At 38.5% G+C, this 24,674-nt stretch overlaps 1 protein-coding gene across 2 annotated transcripts in view; it reads left to right on the top strand.

The window, feature by feature from the left end:
- ACSS3 (acyl-CoA synthetase short chain family member 3) overlaps positions 1–23,679 on the top strand; it is an 88,934-nt gene extending 65,255 nt beyond the window's left edge. For both annotated transcript variants that reach the window (XM_061369355.1, XM_061369356.1), the window contains 7 exons: positions 5,298–5,393; positions 8,615–8,678; positions 17,941–18,022; positions 18,963–19,085; positions 22,260–22,359; positions 22,451–22,626; positions 22,905–23,679. In XM_061369355.1, coding sequence (XP_061225339.1) covers positions 5,298–5,393; positions 8,615–8,678; positions 17,941–18,022; positions 18,963–19,085; positions 22,260–22,359; positions 22,451–22,626; positions 22,905–22,970 — 707 coding nt within the window. In that variant the 3' untranslated portion in view covers positions 22,971–23,679. The remainder of the gene's footprint in view (positions 1–5,297; positions 5,394–8,614; positions 8,679–17,940; positions 18,023–18,962; positions 19,086–22,259; positions 22,360–22,450; positions 22,627–22,904) is intronic.
- Positions 23,680–24,674: the final 995 nt, after the last annotated feature.

Raw genomic sequence — 24,674 nt, 5'->3', positions numbered from 1 at the left:
ATTCTCTCTCTTCCCTCGGGTTTTTTCGGTTGAGCACTCTTGATTAGAAATATTTGTCAGTTCTCAGTTCATGCAAATCTCATGGGTGCGTCAGGTTAACAGTGATGTTCTGTTCCCTACTTCTTGGTAGCAAACCTAATTACTGTGTTTTAGTGATAGGAGAACACCTTTCTCACCTTATCTGTTAGATGGTATTTAGCTCTTGCCCTGCAATATGTACAGTAAAATATATTCCGTGCTACCACTTCTCCTCCTAACACAGTCAAAAAAAGAAACTGCCCCCTCCACTGTCTTTTCCAATTCACCATTCTCTAAGAAAAATACCATTTTCATTATGTTCTGGGGAGAAGTGGGAAAAAGTCTTCACCACAGATATTGTGCAGAAAATGAAGCTTCCAAACTGTTGAGTAATTTTCAGATTTCTTTTCCTGCAGCTTTCGCTGTGATCAAAGATGGGACATGTTAGATCATTTTGATATTGTGTCACCACCGTAATTGTAGCTTGGGTGTTCTGCTTGTTGGAATAGAAGACCAGGATCTGTGATTGTGTGGGAAATGTGCATCATGTAAAAGAAGAAACAGGGAAAGATGGAGAAACAAGTAAGCAAGCCTTTTAGCCTGTCTTTGTTAGAATTGAGGCTTGATAATTCTCATTCTGTGTCCCACAGCTGGTGTTAGGCCCTAGTTTAAATAAGCTGTTAATGCTAATTTTCACCTATTCATTAACACCTAAGGTAACCCACCACAAGTTTCTGTAATTTTGATCTTCTTCCTGCATTTTTTAGCACTTGAACAGTCATTTAACAACTCCTGAAGTGGCAGACAAATGCTGTGGAAGCTTAGAAAATTCACAGCAACAACCGTAATTTCCTAGTGCAAGAGAACTGAAAAAGGTTTTGACCATACTTAACAGATATAAATATAGAGCTGATGACGAACCCACTTTGTTGTGGTGATACTTGAGGGTGGTGTAGACTATGAATTCCAGGCAAGTAACCTGAGACTTGGGACATCCCCAGAATGATAAAGCCACATTTAAGAAGTAATAGTATCATACTGTGTTCCTGCTAATATTTATAACCACCTACACTTTGTTTTCTGTGGCTCAGACTTACAGCAGCATTAAAAATAATTTCTATAGATTCTCTTTCTTTGAGAAAAAGAGAGAATATCAACAAATGTTTTGTGGTTTGTTTTTTTTTTTGCACCTCAGCTGCAAGGTGCCATTTAGATTAGGGTTAGGGTTAGGTTTCGGATTCAGGCACTCATAAAGCCTACATAGACAGGGACAATTGGGTTGCAAAAGTCATGCCGAGTGGAGCACAGCACTGCAAAGACATTGCTTCGTCCAGCCTTTTCTCATTTGTCCAGCCATGGTGATTGGGACTTTAAACTTAGGTCCAACGTGCCATTTAGATTGGAGTAAGGGTTACTGTTCAGAGATCTATAATCCCTACATGTCCAGGGACACTGGGCCTGCTAAACACAAGATAAGGAGAGCATGGAAGTGTACCACTATGAATATTTCAGCACTTCTTTCATCTGGAGCAGCTGTGGTGCTTGGGACATTAAACTCAGCTGCAAGGTGCCATTGAGATTATGGTTAGGGTTACTGTGTCAGTTCAGACTGTCATAAAGTCTAGAGCTGCAGGGACCCTTGGGCTGCAAAAGTCATGCCTAATGGAGCACTGCACTATAAAGACATTGCTTGGTCCACACCTTTCTCGTTTGGGACAGCTGTGGTGACTAGGACTTTAAACTTAGCTGCAAGGTGCCATTGAAATTACGGTTAGGGTTACTGTTAAGAGGTCTATAATCCCAACATCTCGAACACTGGGCCTGCTAACCACACTATAAGAAGAGCATGGCAATGTACTACTCTTAATCTTTCAGCACCTTTTTCATCTGACCAGCCACGGTGCTTGGGACTGTAAACTCAGTTGCAAGGTGCCATGTAGATTAGAGTTACGTTTAGGGTTAGGGTTCAAACTATTATAAAGGCCACAGCACCAGGGACACTTGGGTTGAAAAAGGAATGTGAGTGGAGCACGGCACTGCAATGACATTGCTTGTTCCACACCTTTCTCATCTGCGACAGCCATGGTGATTAGGGCCATAAACTAAGCTCCAAGGTGCCATTTAGATTATGATTAGTGTTAGGGTTACCATTCGGACTGTCATAAAGGCTACAGCTCCAGGGACATTTGGACTGAAAAGTCATGCCTAATGGAGCGTGGCACTGCAACAACATTGCTTCTTACCATACCTTTCTTGTCTGGGCCAGGCATCCTTCTTGGGACATTAGCATCAGCTGCCAGGTGCTCTTCTGATTAGGGTTAGGGTATTGGGTTATGCAAAGTGTTCAGAGATCCATAATAGCTACAGCTCAAACACCAGGGCAGCAAAGATCATTACAAGGGGAGCCTGGCAGTGTACTACTATTTTTGTTTTCACAGCATTTTCATGTGGAGCAGCCATTCTGCTTGGGACTTGAAACTCAGCTGCAAGGTGCCATTTGGATTAGGGTTAGGGTTAGGTTTCAGATTCAGGCACTCATAAAGCCTACAGAGACAGGGATAGTTTGGTTGTAAAATGCATGCCGAGTGGAGCAAGGCACTGTGAAGAAATTTCTTTGTCCAGCCTTTTCTCATCTGTCCAGCTATGGTGATTGGGACTTTAAACTTAGGTCCAATGTGCCATTTAGATTTGGGTAAGAGTTAGTGTTCAGAGATCTATAATCCGTATATCTCCAGGGATACTGGGCCTGCTAAACACAACATAAGGAGCATGGAAGGGTACCACTGTTAATCTTTCAGAACTTTCTTCATCTGGAGCAGCTGTGGTGCTTGGTAATTTTAACTCAGCTGCAAGGTGCCATTTAGATTAGGGTTAGTCTTAGGGTTAGGGTTCAGAGTGTTAGAAGGGCTGCAGCTGCAGGGACCCTTGGGCTGCAAAAGTCATGCCTAATGGAGCACTGCACTGTAAAGACATTGCTTGGTCCACACATTTGTCATTTGGGACAGCCTTGGTGATCAGGACTTTAAACTTAGGTGCAACATGCCACTTAGGTTAGTGTAAGGGTTACTGTTGAGAGGTCTATAATTCCTGCATCTGTAGGAACACTGGTCCTGCTAAACACAATATAAGAAGAATATGGCAATGTACTACTCTTAATCTTTCTACACCTTTTTCATCTGACCAGCCATAGTGCTTGGGACTCTAAACTCAGTTGTGTTATAAAAATTCATCTTAGCCATGATCTGATTTAATTATTTTATTTCAATTGATTAATATTGAGAGGCAATAAGCAAGCAGCGTGGCTGCGCCAAGGAGTCTCCGCTCCACCAACGATGCACCCCGGGGTCTTTGGGGTTCAGCCTTTTATACTTTGTGGTCCTGGGTTTCAGCCAATCCTGTCTTCTCCTTTACATTGACGTAGCTCCTTTCTATTGTTCTTCCTTGGTTTCTGGGTTCTTGTCTCCGGTTGAGAAACTTTTACCCAACCCCTTCCTTAAAGCACTCAAGCAGTAAAACAAAGCCATAAAGCACTCTTATTAATTTAACAGTCAAAATGATTAAAGAGGGGACTAGTCTATTCCCTTGTTTCTTCTTCTTTCCCATCATTACATTGACAGCAACATTTTTTAGACATGGTACCCTGGTCACAGGTGCATTGGTAACAGTGATTCCTAAGTTCTTGACACAAGTCATTCTCATATTCTTTACAGTTGCAAGGTGCCATTTAGATTAACGTTAGGATTAGGGTTATGGTAAGGGTTCAGACTGTCATAAAGGCTACAGCTCCAGGGACACTGGAAAAAGGAATGCCAAGTGGAGCACGGCACTGCAATGACATTGCTTGTTCCACACCTTTCTCATCTGGGACAGCCATGGTGATTAGGACCCTAAAGTAATCTCCAAGGTGCCATTTAGATTATGATTAGTGTTCAGGTTACTGTTCAGACTGTTGTAAAGGCTACAGCTCCAGGGACATTTGGGCTGCAATTCTTGTTTCACTCCTTTCTCATTTGGGAGATCCACTGTGATTAGGACTTTAAACTTAGGTGCAACATGTCATTTAGGTTAGGGTAAGGTTTACTGTTAAGAGGTCTATAATCCCTACATCTCCAGGGGCACTGGGCCTGCTAAAAACAATATAATGAGAGCATTGCAGTGTACCACTATTAATCTTTCAACACCTTTTTCATCTGACCCGCCATGGTGCTTGGGACTGTAAACTCAGTTGCAAGGTGCCACTTAGATTAGGGTTAGGGTTAGGATTATGGTTCAGACTGTCATAAAGGCTACAGCTCCAGGGACCCTCAGGCTGAAAAATGCATGCTAAGAGGAGCAGGGCTCTGCAATGACATTGCTTGATCCACACCTTTCTCATCTGGGACAGCCATGGTGATTATGACTTTAAACTTAGGTCCAACATGCCATTTAGATTCGGGTAAGCGTTACTATTCAGAGATATATAATGCCTACATCTCCAGGGACACTGGGCCTGCTAAAAGCAACATAAGGAGAACGTGGCCATGTGCCACTATTAATCTTTCAACACCTTTTTCATCTGACCAGCTTTGGTTGTTGGACTGTAAACTGTTTTTGCTCAAATGTTTAGTCTAGCCAAGGGCTTTCTGAGTCTCATGCTCTGCCAGGGAGGAGGCGAAACTGGGAGGAAGCAGAGACAGGACACCTGACCCAAACTAACCAAAGAGGTATTCCATACCACAGCACGTCATGCCCAGGATGTAGAACTGGGGGCAGTTATCCGGAAGGTCTGTCTCACTGCTCGATCGGGCTGCATATCGACAGGTGGTATTGTATTCTCTTCCCTTGTTATTTCCCTTACTGTTATTATTATTGGTGGTAGCAGCAGTGGTTTGTGTTATACCTTAGTTACTGGGCTGTTCTTATCTCAAGCCATGGATGTTACATTCTTTCAATTCTCCTCCCCAGCCCTTCAGGAGCAGGGGTGGAGGAAGAAAGCGGGGGAGTGAGCGATAGGTCTGCGTGGTTCTGATTTACAGCCTGGGCTTAATCCACGACACTGACCTGTTTCTATATGGGGTGAAAAATGTGCCATTTTGAGGAATGCAAATTTCTGTGAGGGACTTAAATTCATTAGATAAGACGTAAAATCTGCTGAATACTGAAACTTTCATTGTATGTCTGAGATTTTTTTTTTATCTATTATTTTGATGTGCTGAGCTAGAAGGGAAAACTTAGAACCAATAAATACTTAATGACAGTAAGAACAATCTTAACTAACAATACCTGTTTCTTCTTATCAGAATCTGGTTCTGCTATTACTGCTTCCTGTATTGGTTTAGGGAACTCTACAACACCACCACCCGGACAGGCAGGAAAACCAGTGCCAGGATACAATGGTAAGGCTGTGCTAAACTTGCTAGTAGGAAAGTATATTATTTATATTCCTAAGTGAATTGTCTTTAATTTTCATACCTTGAAAAAAAGCAAATTAGAGTCTTATTAACACATTTTCTTCCTTCATGTAACAGGAAGCTCTGCTTTTTTGTGTGTTGTGGAATGTGATTGTGAAGAAGAAATTCAGAGTTATGTTCAAGAAAATTGATTAACTACTCCTACCTTTATTATATATTCTATATCCTTCTATGCTGGATAAAACAAAGATATGAAAAAAAAATCTGTGCTTCAAGGCTTTATTTACAGTTACACTGTTTTAAATGAGAGCAGCAGTAAAAATACTATTGGCAAATAAGGAAGAAAAAAGTAATAACTATAGGCAAAAGAGGAAATGATAATTAGACAAATAATTGCTATAACTTGAACTATGAGTATTCTGTTATACCCGTATTTTCAATTTTCACAACCTACATAGTTTTGCTTTAGGAGATGTACATTGATTAATTATGTCTCAGAGACTCATCGATTCGATTGATTAGGTTTGAATCAATTAGATTAATTAGATTTTTAATTCTTTACTGTTGAGGGTGGAGAGGCATTTGAACAGGTTGACCAAGAAGGTTGTGAATGCTTCATCCCTGGCAGTGTTCAAGGTCCGGTTGGACAGGGTTTAGAGCAACCTGGTCTCTCACGAGGTGTCCCTGGATGATCTTAAGTTCCTTTCCAACCTGAATCATTCTATGATTCTATGATTTTCTTTTGGCTGTACAATTTTGTATGAGAATTATTCTGAAAAGCATAAAGAAAATTCTTACCGAGGTCTTTCTCCTACACAAACAAGTCTTAGTGATCTAGTAAGCAGCTTGGCAAGGTTATAAACCTCTATTTGTACTCACCTCATAGTTTTTCAAGAAAATCAAACTCAGTTTTTTGCTTTTTTTTACAGGTACATATAATAAGGGGTCATATTTACTAGAGTTTTAAGTACATTATTTTTCAGTACTTGTGGAGCATTTTTATTTCCAGGTGGGAGATATGTTAGGCTATGGACAAACATTAAAAGGACGACTTCTCATTGTCTGAAAGGTGTTTACATTCAGAGGGTTCAGCTACAGGATTAAGAATTGAAAAATATTTTCATACCTAGGATCCCTGTTTTTTAACACAGTTTTAAATAATTATTAGATGTCCGAAAATTAATTACGTTAGAAATCAAACCATCTTCAGGAAAAGTCCTCACATCACTGGGCAGAAAGAGCTGTGTTTTTTTTCTAATACGTGCAAGTGAAAGTGGACATTAAAGAAAATACTAATTTTCAGCAGCTATGGGTTCTGCCATTTACAGTTATGGTATGAAGACAAGCAATAGCTTAAAAAAAAACATTAAAAACCCACAGCCATCAAGTTTGTCCACAGTTGTAATAAATAGGGAGGAGTAGAAGAATGTAATTGCATTGCATGTGCTATCAGATGATAGGCCTAGAAAAAAGTATGAATAGCAAGAATATAAGCATTTCCTACAAATTCTTTTGAACATTGGGCCTAGTGTAAGTGAAGAATTTCTTTAAATAGAAAGAAGGAAATGCCTTTAGCATGCCCTAAAACTGAAACATGAAAATAGCACTAAAACTCATTAAAGCTTTATGAAAAACTTTACTTCTTTCAGGCCAATTATATCCTCCTGTAATGCAGCCATTTATAAAGCAGTGGATCAGTATTGGCAGCTTTCTTGCTGTCACCCACTTCTGTTCTGATAGTGTTTTGCTGCTGTTACTATGTTAATTGCAAGAGATACTCACACCCTTTAGAAACTGGATTGTGTATTTTTAGATTGTACATGCAACTGTTAATGGTTTTGGACATCGCTAAATTATGTTGTATTTATGCTTTAATATGAATAGAAAGTTACAAAATCTTTTTCTTTCTCCCTTGTTTTTATCACAGCCAAATTCTTTCCTGCTACAGTATTGCTAGAATAAACTGATTTGCGTGCTAAGTTTTTAAAATATGAAGAATAAAAGCAGTATTTAGCTGTGATACCAAAGTGCAGTGGCAGAAATTCCATTTAAAAGTGAATCAAGACACCATACTGATTTCTAGCTCTGTTGTCTTAAATCAGACATTATATTGTACTTTATTTTTGATCTACTTGCTGTCTTACCAGATAATTTAGTAACATTGTTTTCAAACTGAGGCAACAACACATTTTGAAGAATTAAGTCAGTCCTTCAGTGATCTAGGGGTGAGAAGTTGATTTCCCTTCCCCAAATTTTTGTACATTGAAATACACTGCTTGCAAGAAGGACAGTAAATGTATGATTATTTGTAGTAATTTAGATCCAGCTGAACATTGCTTTCCTTGCTTGGACAGGTTTCAAAAAGCACCATTTTAAATCAATGTCCGTTGAGTCTGACAAAGCCTTCTGTCTGTTTTTCCATGGTTTAATCATTTCACTTTATTTAATTCCATTTACCAAATTGTTGTCTGTTGTTCCTTCCTTATACCTGCACCCTCAGATGGAATGGTTGTAGTAGATTTCCCAGAAGAGTGCAAGGAAGAAGCAGGGCAATTTCAGGTGGTTTTCCTCGGAAACCTCAGTACCAGGGTATGATGCTTCCACTGAAAGTGATGGGCCAGTGTCACCCAGGGAAAGGGCTTCATTGGAAGGTCTGGATTCTTTGCTGTACTCAGGCATTACCCCGCTGTGCAGCTCTGAGAAGTTCATGAGCTACTTTATCTCTGTGCTAGACTAGAATAAGCCATGTGAGCTGGGGAGCATTTTTCTGGGTCTCTAGACATATTACTGCTAATGGTATTTCTCATACTAACTGGGTTAGCTTCCAGTAATCTTAGTTGTTGTTTCCTACTCATGTTACCTGCATGCTTTTTTCCTGTATTGTCATGTATCTTAATGGTCCTTTGCTATTTGGAAGTTTCAGTTTTCCACTATGAAGGTGTCACTTGATTTTCAGTTCTCAGTTTTTCCCTTTTGGGTCTTTGTGCTATTTCTGCTCCCAAAGTGCAGTATTATTTAAGACTTTTTGTACTTAAGGCTCAGTGTTAATAAGGTTAAAAGATTATCCAGTTTGGCATTTCCAAATTACTTAATTCCTTTTGTTGCTTGATGTATTGCCGTTCTGAAATGTGACACATAATGAAGAAAGACACTGTCCTCCACCTAAAAATACACTAATCAGGAGTTCTTTTCCTATATTTTTACAGTGATGATTCTGGATGAAAATAAGGAACCAGTGAAGGCAAAGACTTTAGGAAATATTGTGGTAAAGTAAGCAAGCTAAATATCTTACTGTTAAGGGAATCTTCCTACATGGATTGTCTTTTGCCTGAAGTTTTTATGTATAACACAGTAATTGAAGTAATGAGGATTGAAAAGTATGGTTGTCTCTGATACTGATATCAAACTGCCAGAACTTTCAATGTCCGTTAATACTGAAAGATTGAAAATCACAGATGAAATTGTATGAGTGAATGAGTGTCTGTTGCTGGTTTGGTTCTTTTTTTAGACAGCAGAGTTTACCATTTTCTTAATTACCATCTGTTGGCACAGGATGAACTGTTTCTGTTGTGATGTGTGAGCAAGATACAGAAGTATTCTCTTCACTACTTTTTCTTTCAGTTTAGTGAAACAGTACAGTGGGGCAGATTGCCATGCTTTGGTTTATGGGCACGATGCTGCCTCCTCTTTCGCTATCTTCAAATCCCAGTTGATGTATACTCTTAGAGGGAGAATGTATGTTCTCTCTGCGGTGCTTTGCATGAAACACACAGTGTTCAGTTAGGGTAGTACTTGGACAAAATACATACAGGAAAAGACTCCAGCAAAAAAAAAAAAAAAAAAAAAAAAGGAAAAGGAAGAAAAAACTTCAGCTTTGCATCATGTGGGTGATTTTTAGTACCACTGACCAGATTCCTGCAAGATGAGTCCCATAACCTTAAAAATTATTTTCAAAGTAAGTTTTTCTTAGATAAAGAGGCCTCTGTTTAGATAACATCAGTTAAATTTATTTTACCTTCTGCTGCCTCACTGTTGGCAGAAGATTGTCTTAGTTAGGTAAAGACTGATAGACTACTGCTTGCCACAGTACATGCCAGCCCTGTGTTCTGGATGTTTCATAGGCTTTTAGGCAAATGGCATTTTCCTCGGACGGATACCTGCTTTGTGATCAACACACTAGCTGTAGCCACCTCCATCTTCAGTCACAGAAAATATTTCAGTTCTGAACACTTCCAAACTGCCAGCAATTACAGGACCTGAAAGAAATGCATTCATCCGCTTCTTTTGTGGTAAAATCTGGGAGAGTTTTGGTAGCTCAGTCTTTGCTGCTTTTTTAGATGAATGAAAGAAAATATCAAGATTAGCATTAACCTTCAGTGAATTGAAATACTGTCAAAAGCCAAAAGATTGGGACAGATGTAGCAATTTTGATGAGCTGTTAGAGAACTTGGCTGAGGACTGAGGCCATGGCCACATGAACTGGCCATAAAAGCTCTAGACACTGGACCTTGCTGCAGACGTGTGGGCTGGCTGGCCTCATAGCGCTTGCCTGGGAGTCAGAATTACCGAAGTGTGGAGGTTTTTTTTGCTCAGCTGTGCTAGCGGTCTAATGTAACTAGGCCACTGTGGAGACTGAGGTGGTATCAGATGAAGTTATTGGACTGTTTGACACAGATGAGTGCTTTCAGGATGAAGTTTATACCCTACCTAATTTTCAGCACCTTAGGTCTAAGCCAGCAGGGCACGCAACCATGTGTTTAAATGCACACACAGTCTTCCCTGGATCAGCAGATTCATATTTAGACATAGTTGTCGTGTGACATATGTAAGATTGTGCATTCATTCCATTGCTGAGTGTGAATAATGAAAATTGCTCCAGCCTTTAATAAAGACTGTGGTTTGCATGTCAGTAACCCAGGATGGAGTGAAGGGCCGTCTTTCAAAGCTCTCTCATGCCTGATACCTGATAAAACGTAGGCTTGTAATCAATGAAGAGAGAGAAAGGTACTTTGTAAGAAAATTGATCCTAGCTTTCAGCCATTCAGCTAGGATCAAATTAATGGCCTTCAGATGGGCTCATGTCTCTCCGGAGACTTCAAGGGTGACATGGTTAGCTTAGGGTAGGTGCCTTTTGGTTGTCTGCCAAAAGAGAAGTGAAATGGACTCCATCCTTAGCAACTCTGCCAAACTGGCTGAATTACACCTACTAAGAGGTACTGTCAGTAGATGTGTGCATATGTTTGAGTCATTACTATCATTTCAATGAGAAACTGAACATGAGCCAGCAGTGTGCGCTCACAGCCCAGAAAGCCAACCGTATCCTGGGCTGCATCAAAAGAAGTGTCAAAGGAGGAGATCCTGCCCCTCTAGTCTCATGAGACCTCACGTGGAGTACTGTGTGCAGTTCTGGTGTTCTCAACATAAGATGGGCATGAAGCTGTTGGAGCAAGTCCAGAGGAGGGCCATGAGGATGATAAGAGGCTGGAGCACTTTCTGTATGAGGACAGGCTGAGAAAGTTGGGGCTGTTGAGCCTGGAGAAGAGAAGGTTGTGTGGAGACCTCATAGCAGCCTTACAGTATCTGAAGGGGGCCTACAAGGATGCTGGGGAGGGACTCTTCAGCAGACTCTGTAGTGATAGGACAAGGGGTAAAGGGTTCAAACTTAAACCCATTTAAATCTGAACTTTTAAGGAGGAGTTCAGGTCAGATATAAGGAGGACGTTCTTTACTGTGAGGGTGGTGAGGCACTGGAACATGTTGTCCAAGCAGGTTGTTAATGTTTCATCCCTGGCAATGTTCAAGAACAGGAGGGACACAGCTTAGAGCAACCTGATCTAGCGGGAGGTGTCTCTGCCCATGGCTGGGGGGTTGGAACTAGATGATCTTAAGATCCTTTCCAACCCAATCCATTCTATAATTCTATGACTCTATGATTAAGTGGCTGTCAGGAGTAGATATTACTGTATTAGATGGTCCTGTTTGCTGTTATTGTCAAACTCTTAAAGCCAGAATTTATCTTCCCTAATGTGGCTCCACATTTAGGCATTTGTCTTAAGTGATTACAAGTGTGTTTATCTATCGATTTTATTGCTGGTTTTGCTTTGGTTTTGTTTAACTTGCCCCACATGACTTTTGCTGCAGTCCCATAAATTGTCAGGGGTAAAAGGGGAATTCTTGTTTTGTTTTGCTTTTTTTGCATTGGATTACGCAAGAACAAATAATGGCACAGGGACATTATTATTTTTAACATGTGCATATTTATTGCAACTGGGGGGAAAAAGGGGGGGGGAAAGAAATTGTATTGTAGCATTAGTCAATGGTTTGTGGTGCTCTGCTCAATCTTTGTACAGTATTTAGAGAGCAAATAGATGTTTAAGAAAAAGGATAGTCATTTAATATTTCTTATAATGCATTTTAGAAAAAAAATTAGTATCTATGCGGAAGTCTGAAGCAATCTGTAGCCAGGAATGTAATCAAGATGTGTAACAGAAATGCTAAGCAAGAGAGCTTAAAGGGTAGTTCCTTGGTATCCCGTTGAAGAAAGTAAAGAAAAATCTTGTAAGACTTGGCGGGTCAACATGTGGGCATTCTAATTTGGGATAAGCATATAAGAAAGGTCACAGCTCTCCTTTATGCTCTTCCTCTTCCCAGGAAGGAAAGTGGTTTCAGATAGTGAAAACAAGGGGAGAATCCACCCAAAGCCAAAAATGAGGGGTATATGGCCTTAGCTCAGAAGAAATGCAGATAGAAGCTACCCGAGATGCCAAAATAGCCAGTGAAGATCTAATCATTTTATAGGCTCTGTAATTAATGTTGTCCATTTTTCTGTTTTGAAACTGTGACAACTCAAGGAAGGACACGTTGCAGACCATTATGAGTGGCTTGGCCTCGGGGAAGATTGCTTGAGGTAGAAAAATGCTTGCAGAATCATGTGAAGCAAGTGTGTCATCCTGCATAGACCACTTGCAATACTTCCTTTTAGCAAAGGTCATACAGGTAGGAATAGTAAAAATTTGCTAGATTTATAAGATGAAGGACTGTACCCTAGAAGGCAGTCATTTTCAAAAGGAACATTTTATGTTACAGTGGATAAACCTCTGATCACCGAAGACCTGCAAATGAAAGCTGCTAGTGTAACTAAGCAGGCAATATGATTCCTTGTTATTCAGTAGGGACAACTGAAAAGGAACTATTATTACTGTCTGTGGATGTGATGTTAGTAAAATCATTAATGCATTATGTTCAGTTCTTGTGTCTGTATTTCAAAAGACTATTGATAAAGTGACTGTTTTTTAGAGAAAATGAGTGTCTACAGTGCTGGAAAGCTTGGGTTAAATTTACGATGTAACTTGTGGTATGTAACTTGTCCAAGATGAGTTAAATAACTTCATCAAGGTCAGGAAATTCCCCCAGGAAAAGACATCTTTGAGAGATGTCTGTTTAGTCTACCATAAAGAGTTTGAAAGCTGAAGCTAGTTATATTGTGATGAGAAATAAAATACAGTTTTAACAGGGAAAGTATTAAACCAGTGGGACAAATTCTTTGGAATATAGTGCTTTTCTTTGACACCTTTAGGTCAAGCCTGGGTTTCTATTTTAACCAAAGGTTACGGGATTGAGGCAGGATTTAATATATGGCATTCTTTAGCCTGTGTTATATGGGAGGTCAGATCAGGTGACCATGAAAAATCTGTGCAGAAGATTTCCCTCTGCTAGCCTTTCACATGTTTATTGGCTTTGTCTTTTTCCTTTTGCAAGCAAAACAATGAGTAGGGCTTTCAGTGTGAGAGCAATCTGGGCAAAGATGAGTTTTCTAACAGATCTCTGGCTGAGCACATGTAAGTAGCTTTTGAACTTTTTCCAGTGCTTCCACTAGATTTTGATGGGTTTCTCTCTTCCCTACTAACTGTATTTTTTTTCACACTGAGACTGACTACTGTAGTCCCCTTTCAGCTAACTAAAGTAGTATTTCATGCAAACTGATGAATGTTTGAGATCCTCTACTCTTACCTCTTCACCCTTTTTCTTGTGCCGTTGTTCCCAGTGTCTGAAAAAGCTTCTAGACTCCAGATGGCTTTTGAACTTGCAATCAAAAAAATGTTTTAAGACTGATGTTTATGCACAGCTCTACATAAATGCTGAGTAATAATTATAGCTGTCAGTCAGGATGATTTAGCTCCATTCACAAGCGCAAACTCACTTAACAATGGCTTACACTTGCCTTGACTGGCTGTAATGAGCAGCTTGTGAGTACTAATGCCTACCATAAAATAAAAGGATGCCTTTTCTGAAATACAGGCAAGGTAGTACCTCTAATAGCTTTTGACTTTCATTTGTACTTTCAGAAATCTACTTTTCTGTGTAAATTATCTTTTGAGTACTGTGTCTATAATTGCCAACCACAAATTGGAACTGGAACAAATTCCAACCACAAGGGATCCTACAACATTTGGATGAGTGGCATCCTGAAAGGATGTGACACACAGAGTCAGATTTTCATGGGCTAAGGTAAAGGTGGGCTGATCTGTAAAAGATCAGCCACCATTGTATGAAAAATAAATGAACTGTGAAACAGTGATAAAAAAACAGATGATTGTGATTTAATATTGTCTAGCAGAAAACAGCTACTGTGAAAGCACTTCAGAGTGTTTTTATGATGCTGCCAAGCTCACCTTAGCTTAGTTTCTCCAATTTGTAATGAAACTACCTTCTTATCTTTGTAAAATGGAACCAGAATAATCTTTGTAAAATGAACCCATATAATTTACATAATGAATTTACACAGTTTACCTAGTTTTCCTGATGTTGTCCTATATGTATTCAACCTTGAAATGAGAAATGGGCCTGGATTTTTATTCCTGTAGTTCTACAACCGTCATTTTAATTGCACTAGAGTGAATTGAGAATTGCATCATTTGTACTGCTGCTCCTGTACTGGTAAAAAGTAGGCATAAGCAAGATCAAAATTTGGAGCTATACATCTTTTTTGAAGTTTGAAATCCAAAGGTCAGCTTTTCCCAAGTTCACATGTTTTGATTCACCTCAGAGTAGATTTCTGGCTTAAACCTCAGCTTAGGTTTGAAACTTGCCTATTGTTTGCTTGCTTAATGGGTTGAGCTGACTGATTTAGAATTCTCAGTAGCCTGATCCAGAATAGCTGGTAATACATTCATATTTCAGAAAAAGATGGCAAGCTTGTCTTGAATTTGTCTTTGTTGAAGCTCATGACTGTTCTTTACAGAAGGAAAAAGGAATGATGAGATAGAAGATGCTACTGTAGTTATGACCATTTAAAATATTTATATGATACATATAAAATAAAAAGCACGAATAGTGTAAGGGAGGGCTTATCTTTGAACTGACAGCAGATGCAAAGGCTTCACACTGGCTGGTTTGTGGCTTGTCATGCAGGATGAGAAAAAGAAGTTTACAGACAGCTAGAGAAATACAGTACATGTTCCAAGGGGAAACCAATCAAAGCAGCTTCTTTTTGTATCATGGAAATGATGATGAAGGAACCTAACTCCTCCTTGGTCTTCTGTGGTACTGTCACTTGTGAAAGGAAAGCAGGACCATCTCTGGGGCAATGGTATTTACTTATGCATACCAGACATTTTTTGGTCAATATATCCTCTTAATACAAATAAACCCAAAAGGCCTTGAATATCAACTCAGTGCTGGGACAAGGAGGCAACATTTTTTTAAATACAGGACTTTTGTAGGTGTTTTGTGTTATGATTCCTAGGGAGAACAGACCCAAACCAAACATCTCAAAATGTTTGGGTTTTCTCTTTTTTTGTCTGTTTTTTTTGTTTTTTTTGGGTTTTTTTGTTTTTTTTTGGGGTGTTTTTGTTTTTTGTTTTTGTTTTTTTTTTTTTTAATGGAGGGATTGCCAAGCCCTTATTTATTATATTTGAGAAGTCATGGCAGTCTGGTGAAGTAAATTCTTTACTGTAAGGGTGATGAGGTGCTGGAACAGGTTGCCCAGAGAAGATGTGGGTGTTCAATCCCTGGCAGTGTTCAAGGCCAGGTTGGAAGGGGGTTTGAGCAACCTGGTCTAGTAGGAGATGTCCCTGCCCATGGCAGGGAGTTGGAACTAAATGGCCTTTAAGAGTCCCTTCCAGCCCAAACCATTCTATGATTGAGGAAAGGCAGATATGTTTGTTTTCAGGTTGCTGTTATTTTAAGACTATCTCATTTTCTCTCTTCTGTCTCTTTGCACATATGATCCACGTCTGCTTCCTATGGAATTCATGGAATCATTCCCATTGACAGCAGTGGGATGGAGGTATTTTTGTCTCTGGGCGTTTTAATTCTCATGTCCTGGCAAAATTCCAATACACATAATTACTTTTTGGCAAGCTGGATTCTACCTTTATTGATTTTACTAATTACTTGTGTTTGCACAGCACCTAGAAATTCTAGTCAGTAATGATGCTAAGAGCTTTACTGTCATGGAAGTATTTTATGTGCGTATTCCTCTGGAATTACTTTGCTTGAAAGATGGACACATGGAGGATGACATTCAGTTTTTGCTTAGTCAATGGAATGGAAGCCTAACAGCAAGTAATATTTTACAGAAAGCCTTGGAAGCACATTGTTGGATTGTGTCTCTGTTGTGCTATGATTTGTGCGATATGATTTGTCACTGTTGATAACTGTGACAGGCAGTAGTTTAGCAGTCTGGTTTCCATAGCCTCACAAAACAAGCACGGTAGATGTACTTATCAATGCAATTTTCCTTTAAGAAAAAAAACAACCACAAGAAAAACAACATCCCCAGAACAAAAGGCAAAAGCAAACAACAAACAAACCAACCCCACGAAAACCCCCTCACAAACAAACAAACAAACTAGCCACAAAACAAAACAATAACAAATGTTGGGAGCAGGGATTGCATTTTTCTGATGTTACACACTTCTGTGTTTAGATTTATAAACAATTACAGTAGCAGGAATGAAAATGCTTTTCTGATTTCAGCAGTAAAATTGTTCTTTCTGTTTAATGAATAATTGCAAACTACTGAGTAGGGCTGTGGAGAAATTAAGGACTTTGTCAATCTGAATTGTCCTTTCTCTCCCATCACAAGGATGTTTCAGTCTGAAAGAAATTTTAAGTTCAAAATCTACAATGGCTGAGACTGTTATGAATTACCATGCTATTTGCAACCAGGCAACAACCGTAGTAACTTCCATTCTCTAGTGTTTCTTCTTGAATCTAAACAAGAGATTTTTCTTTTAAACTCCTATGTTCACAAACACTGGGATCAATATATTGTTTTTCTAATTTTTTTTCAAGTTAAATACCCTATAGATCATTTGTGTCTGTCACAAGGATGTTTACTAAGTTTGAGAAGCTTAAAATAGGCCAGTGAATTCACTTCAGCTGGACAGAAGCCAACCTGCCTTCCTGAAGCCTGAGTGACTACTAGGGAAATGTCTTGGCATTTCTGGCCTTACCTCAACCATACTTTCAAGGAATGTGATTTATAGGATGTGTTGAGCCAGAAGCCTCAGAGAAAGTAGTAATACTTATAGTAGATATTCTATTATGCTAATTGGGATGAATTAAGTTCAAAAAAACTGGGATTGTAAAAAAACATGGATTGAAATCATTACTAGATGATGGCCTTTTCGGTGTAGCTTGTACTATTTATACCATATTCAGTTAGAAAGAAGTGTGTGTGTGTGTGTATGTGTATACTTTATATCTCTATATAGGTATATAAATATCCTTTTGGGGTCTGTAGTGTTAGAAATGTACATGTCAGTGAGCTGGTAGCACCTGTTCTTTTGACCTGAACACCATAGGAGACTAATAATGATACCAGTGTTGCTATGCTGCAGAGGGGTGTTTCACTGCTAGAGATGTTGCTGTCTTGTGTCACAAGGACACTATCACAGTAGAAAATAGAGTACCCTTGGCTAAAGATTTGCTGATTAGGAATGCAGGCATATGCTAGTAAAATCTGCACGAGGCATTTATGGTTTTATCGGTATAAAAATGCTTGCATGATTGTTCTCTCTGTTACTAGGTTAAGCTTCATCAAACTTGTGTTGATATGCCTGAATATGTACCCTCTAGTTCAAGTGAACCTATATTTAACCCTATCAGAGCTTTGAAGGAAGAAACAAACACTTCTTTGTTAGCTGAGACTTCTGTAGCTTCTCCTGGCAGGTATGTGTGTGAAGTGTCCCATATGACATTTCAGACACTTAATCCTTAGAAATGTTGAAAGCTCAATGCTGATATCATAGTATGGTATATAGTGTTTACTAGACCAGACATTTTTTTACTGAATGGCAGAGATGCTTATGTTATATTAACATATGGCCTGGATAGAGTTCAGAGCTATGTGTGTGTGATTACAACAGACACGTGGTCTTTTTGATCTGTTATCTGCATATTAAGCTGAAATATTTTCTGATTGTATAGGCAATGATTATTTATGTGAATATGAAGTATGAATGGAGAACATAAGTTGTACTTGGTATACCTGTGTTTCTTAATACTTTGTTCTTTTTAATTTAAGGTTGCCTTTGCCTCCTGGAGCATTTTCAGGTCTTTGGGAAAATCAGGAAACATTCCAGAGGTTATATTTCAAAAAATATCCAGTAAGAATTCTGAAATGAATTGTATAAACTTTTGGTAATCTTGCAGAACTGAATTATAGTAAGTTTAAACAGGATAGCAGTCAAAATGATTGTACCTTATTTTAATGGGAGAACTTTTTTTTATCCATACTTTAAGCTTTTGGCAACACTGTGGATGTTTTTTTGGTTTTGTTGGTTCTGGTTTTTATTTTTGTTTTTGTTTGGTTTTTTTAAGCTCTGAAACAGAATTAGTAAATGCAAGCTTCTGAATGTAAAAGTTGTTTTATGTCATTCGATTTAATAAAAGATATAAGCCTCACAACCTTAGACTAGCATAGCTTCAAATATACTGCTGCTGTTGACATGCAGACCAGAAATATGCAGTTGCCCATTGTGCACCTAAATACACGGAAGGCTCCTTACTGCATTAGTTTCCTGGTCATATTCACTGTCCAGGGACTGGCTTCCTCCTTTCCTATGTGAATGTTCAAAACGGAAGGTTTGCTTCAATAAAAGTAAGTGAGTGAATTAATCAGACAAATTATTTTTTTGTGTACACTTGCATCGTGATGAGGATGTATGTTTGTATTCAGCAAACAAGAATATCATTAGGAGCAATTTGACAACTATCATTATATTGTATCAGTTCCATCTTCCTTTTGTAGATTCAGGCAACATCCTTCTCCAAGCTGTCAGGGATCAATGTAAGCAAAGTTGGAAAAAATCCGTATTTATATAATGTCCTCTGTTCCTTTATCATAGACTACAAAACCGTTCTGGAAGGGAAGGTGCACAGTATACTCTGACAGAAGAATAGTGAAAAATATTACAGAATTAGATCTTTTGGGCACCAAAACCATACTTAATTTGAAACAATAAGTTTTGTGTGTTGTTTTCATAGGTAATTAATGGATGCTCCTAGTACTAATTCTGAGTTTATTTTTGGTTGTGTTGTGTTTAGGGATATTATGATACTATGGATGCAGGTTATATGGATGAAGATGGCTATTTGTACGTCCTGTCTCGAGCTGATGATGTGATCAATGTTGCCGGACACAGGATTTCAGCAGGTGCAATTGAAGAGGTTAGTATTGCCTGACAGTAAAATAGAAGAATGAAAGATAAATAAAGTAATCTGAGATTGAAAATCTCACTAAACCCTTTTGATTTCATTTCTGTTGGTACTTTTAAGCAAAACATTAATTGTTTTATTTCCTTCCTGTTATGGTGCTTTCCAGAACCATAATAAATTTAGTCAACAGTGAGCAGTTTGTACCATGGGATTGATAAAACAGGTATGATTTGACATTTGACGGTAGAGTTAAGGGTCAATATGTAGCATGGGATGCATCCCTGTAAGTTCTGATGACATATTTATTTGGGAACACATTAAGATAATGTAGGGTCAATGTGCCAATTGGTTTTACCACCTACTTAGGAGGAGAAACTTTTATTCCTAAAATACCATTTTAATTGTGTTTCTTTAAAGTGCTTGGTGCTGGCTGACTTCAAATAGACTCACATTCAGTGTTTTTTCTTGATTTGAAGGGTCTCCACAGTTTCTTGACAGCTTTTTTTCTCTTATTGCATGAGCAGTGCTAAATGGTAATGAAAATTTCTGTAAGAAAGCCACAACCCTGCTGTTAAATTGAAAGTCATTAATATAATACACATGCAACTCAAAAAGTTGAAAATAATGCAGTTTATAATAGTGTCTCAGTTTCATGTCATTGTTCCCTCACTTCTCTGGAACCACTGCGATTGACTGCCAGTTACAGTTTTCCCTGATTACATATCAAATGCTTATTCAGGGAGTATAGGAAAAGGTGTGCTGGACATGTACAAGGGAAAAATAAGTGATCAAATTCATGCAAACGCAGGCAATCCTTTGAAGACTGGTCAGCCAGGGAGCTGAACCAGCCGCTGCCCTGACTCAGGACTATGGAGACCTAAAGGTGGCTTTCAGGCTGATTAAACCTCTTTCCATTTGAAGTAATTTTTTGTGCGTTGCTCTACTAAATTGCAGCAGGGAGTCTCATTCCACCCCTTACTGCTCTTACTGCCCACCTGCTCTACTGCTCAGGGGCTGAGCTAAGCATTGTTTCTTCACTTCAGGCTGAATGCGGAACTCGCATACAAATGATGAATTGAATCACCTCCTCAGTTATATTACCTTTGTGTCCTTCATCCCAGGTTCAGTGTCTCTATTTTCCTCCCTGCTACTTAGGTCTTTCCCTAGAAAGAAAAAGTGTTTCATCACTATAAAATTCTGTAAGTTTTTCTGTTCCCCTTTTGAATAAAGCTGAAAAAATGTTATTAATGCATGCACAGCAAATTGCTAGTTAAATGGGAAAGCATTAATAAGACCACAATTTGCCCTTCAGTAAGATCTGTAAATACAGAATTAGAGGTTAATTGAATTTCCATCTAATGAAGTGACAGTCACCTTGTTGAACAAGTGTATTATCTGCATTTACATTATAGCTGCATTACAAGCTTAAAAAGTTTTTCTATAGTACTTTGGCCAAGAATTTCAGCTTTATTGTGTTTCAAATAGTTTATCTATCCAAGTTATCTATTATTATTATTGGAGCTGTGCAGTAGGTGTTACTGTCGATATGGCTTGTGCACATCCCATTTAATTCCTGTGAAAAATACACAGTTTAAGAAACCTGTGCGTATATGGTCATGTTTTTGTACTTTGACAGAACATGCCTCTACTTCTGAGCTACATATTTCCCATTTGCTTTTTTGTAGTATGGGACTTTTCTAGGATCATAGTTTGTGAAATAAGTATAGCTTCTGTCAGAAATAGTATGTGAGAAATACTGTGCAGGTTTATTTACCTACTTGATGTGTGTGACCATGGCACAGAGAGACAGTTTCTCTTGCTTATTTTGACTACAAATCATCTGTTTTGAGGATGGGTTATGGGAAATGCTTTGAATTGTTCCTGCCACCATCAGTTTTACAACCAGGTCACACAAGAGCATCCCTTCTGTTAATTGAAGCATCACTGATTCAACTTTCTGTTCCTTCAAGATTTTTTCTCCTGCCACCTGTGTACCTTTCCTGTAGTCTTCCTCATGCTCCTGCCCTTGTATAAGTAACCAATGCAACACTTAAAAAACACCTTTATTCTTGAAACTTCTTTCAGTTCGTCTCCCTTTCAGTCATCCCACTGCCTTTGATTTTAACAACATGGTATGTGAAGATCTGTTTTTTAGCAAACATGTCATCTTTGCATGCACAGATAAACTAAAATGCACAGTCACATTATGAGGCCACAGTGTGGCCTTTGTGTAAGGTCATTTTAGGTCCTCTTTGTGGTTGAGTACAGAGGACATGTTGAAAGCACTGTTGACAGCAAGGTACCCCACAGACACAGGTATTTTCACGAAAAGAGCCAATTACTGTGGAGAAGGTTTCATGACTGCTGTTACTTAGTTACCTTAAGTCCAACTTTGTCCCAGACTTAGTGACACACATCTCAGTATGTACTGAGACATCTTGGTGACATTTTCCTAGAAGTGAGATCCTCAGCTGGCTAATTGGAAAGAAAAGAGAATCTCTCACTTTTTTTGCTTAAAAGATAATTTAAGATAGTAGTGCCTCTGTCCATCACTTGTATAGTTGCATAAATGTGTAGTAGAAAGGAGGCAATTCTGGATTAATTCCCTTTTTTTTTTCAATCTAAGAAGAACAAGATTTAATGTTTCCAAGAGAGTGAATGGAACTAGACTGGCTGCAAGCTGAGATTAGGCCTGTATTTGCCTTTGGATGAAACACTCTGCTTTTCTGCAGTGAAGAATTAAAAAAATAGGAGTCAGAACAAACCACTATGACTTTATAGCCCTGTAGTTGGAGTGTTTCTATGGTTTTGGTCCTTAGTCCCCTTAACTCCATGTTATTTATAATGTTAGACTACTGTTACTTGTTCCAGCAAAGATCTCACTAACAAAAACAAAGATGTGATACTCTCCCAAAGCTGTAAGTCACCTTTACATTGTTCTATATTTGTATTTTGTATCACCATACTTATTATTTATGTTTGTTTGAAAACTACATGTAAGTGTGTATGAAAGTATACGCACATGCATCTGCACCATGTGTAATTGGAATCCTGGGGTCTACTAAGTACTTTTTGCTGTCAAAATGTAAGAAATATGTCTACATTTTCCATCCATGCCTATGGATTTTTCTCACTGAAATGTTCAGTTATTATTAGTTCTGTTCGGTTTTGTTCTCTGTCCCTCAGTGTATTCTCTTCCATCATGCTGTGGCTGACTGTGCTGTTGTGGGCCAGGAGGATCCTTTAAAAGGACATGTTCCTTTTGCATTGTGTGTACTGAGAGAAGGTGAGAGCTCACTGATACTGATGTTACTTAGACTTGCAAAAGTCCCAGAAAAGCTAAAGGACATGACAAGAAGTTCTTCTTTATACCCTAGGTATAAAGACAGAAGAGGAAAAGATTTTGGAAGAGATTGTTGAGCGAGTTCGAACTAACATAGGTCCAGTAGCAGCTTTGCAGAAGGGGGTGTTTGTGAAACAGCTGCCAAAAACGCGCTCTGGCAAGATCCCGCGTTCAGCTCTTTCTGCACTTGTCAGTGGAAAGCCGTATAAGGTAAGCTGGAGATGTATACTTTAATGAATTAGGCACACATGCACATCCAAAGACAAAACAGCATAGTTTCTACTCTCTAGACCATTCTGCAAGTGGTCCGTGATTTCAGGTACCACATTGTATATTTTATTTCTACTGTAGCTTCCCCAAAATGTTTTCATGTTCCAAAGCTTTCCAGGTACTTTTTTCTTGATTGCTTTTGAGAGCTAGAGTTAGGAGATTCTCCGAATTAAATTCTGGTCTACTATCACATGCTTCTGTGTATTCTTCCTTTTCAGATAACACCGACCATTGAAGATGCTAGCATGTTTAAACACATTGAAGAAGTGCTAAAGAAAAAGTAAATGGGATAATGGTTGGTAAGAAATGGGTCCGTTAATGAAGTATACAAAGAGACTTTTTGTTAGGAACCACCACATTATAAAAATTCCTAATGACGTGGAACTGATTTTTTACTTTAGAAATATTACTGTGTTCTTTACCATATTGTCACAGCCAATGAAGCAGACTAAAGTCTCTGCATGTTGTCATTATATGCTGGATATTAAGACTGCTAAAAATTGCAAATACAATTCAGGTATTTCTATAGCATTAACATTGCAGTCTGTTGTTGTATAAAGTGACCAGTAACTTGAGTTTGTCTAAAATAGATTACAAAAGGTAAGTCACGAACTGAGGACAGTAATAAATAGGAATTCTGATGTGAAATTATTGCAGACATAAATTGTCCTTACTTGTAAATTATGCGCCTTTATGGGCCTTTGAATTCTGTGATCTTTAAGTTCCCTTCCAACTCAAACTATTCTATGATTGTGTCTTTGAGATTTTTATAAATTTTAAAATTGAGTTTTCTTTATTGCATTGATAATTTTTTTCCTAAGTCTTTTTGCTGTAAATTAGATTTCTATAAATTTTTACTCAATAACTTTTTGAAGTGTGTTTTTATAGAATGATAGGTAATTTCTGGCTTTTGAATCTGTGAAAATCTGGATTTGTCCATAGCAATATTCAGTAAAATCCATGTATTCTAAATAAAGGCAAGCATTTATCCTTTGCATTTTCTCATAATTTTGTTGTTGTGGTTTGTACCACTTATAAGGGTAACCAGAATGTGCTTTTGCTGACATAATTAGATGTTTCGAGATCACTGAGATATGTATAGCCAAGAAATTTAGCAAATACAGATACTAGGCAGCCCATTCTTGACTTTATTGGCCATTTCAAAATCCAGGGTTCTCAGCAAGCCCAGGGGCTGGAGGATACTCTCTCTACATGCATTACTTCTCAAGCTGCAGGTTTTAATTGAAAAATAAATGTAAAAATACGTGAAAAAAATATACATTCACAGAAAAGCTTAAAAGCAGCAAAGTGACTGAAACTTGGCAATGCTTTCCAGAGGAAAAAACAGTCAGCAATATGGAAATTCAGATGATGTTGGTATAAAAGAGAGGTTCCATACTTAGGCCAAGGTAAGGCAGAAATTAAGTCTAGACATATTTTCCTATGGCAGTGTCCTCAGAAGAGTCCAGAAATAGGTTAACTTCTTTTGGGTAGAGGTAAGGATGTTAACTGATAAATCAGCAGGCTGAGGTAGGAGCTAAAAGGTGATAGATAGGTGCTAATTAATATGAGCCATACCCAGTGTTGCCTCATGCCTATGACTTTTTTGTAGCGTCAATGTGCTCTATCAGTTACATAGGAAATTAAAACAGTTTCTGGGTGTTTTCTCACTGGGGACTGCATGCAACTGTGTTGAGCCAGGTCATACAGTTGTATAATAAACCAGCCAAGTCTGAGTCTGTGCTGTACTTGTTTTTTGCCAGATTATCAGCTATCTGATTTAGTTGAAAATCCCAGGCTGAACAGGGAGTGGAAGCATATAAAGACTAAGTCCTAATGATGCTTCATGGTAGATATGCTAACTATACAGATTAGTGATTTATATGTGGAGTAATTTTGTTTCTCAGAGATGTCCTGAAGACTTTCTTGAAATACCGCTTATATAAGTTGCAGTTAGTAGAAGGTAGTGCTTTTTTTCCAGATGTGCC

This window comes from Neopsephotus bourkii, unplaced genomic scaffold, assembly GCF_033783945.1.
Source record: "Neopsephotus bourkii isolate Nb327-2 ecotype Australia unplaced genomic scaffold, CSIRO-AGI_Nbou_v1 NB_1493, whole genome shotgun sequence".
NCBI classification, from domain to species: domain Eukaryota; kingdom Metazoa; phylum Chordata; class Aves; order Psittaciformes; family Psittacidae; genus Neopsephotus; species Neopsephotus bourkii.
Note: the sequence above shows the minus strand (reverse complement) of the source record. Positions and strands in the feature narration are given on the sequence as shown.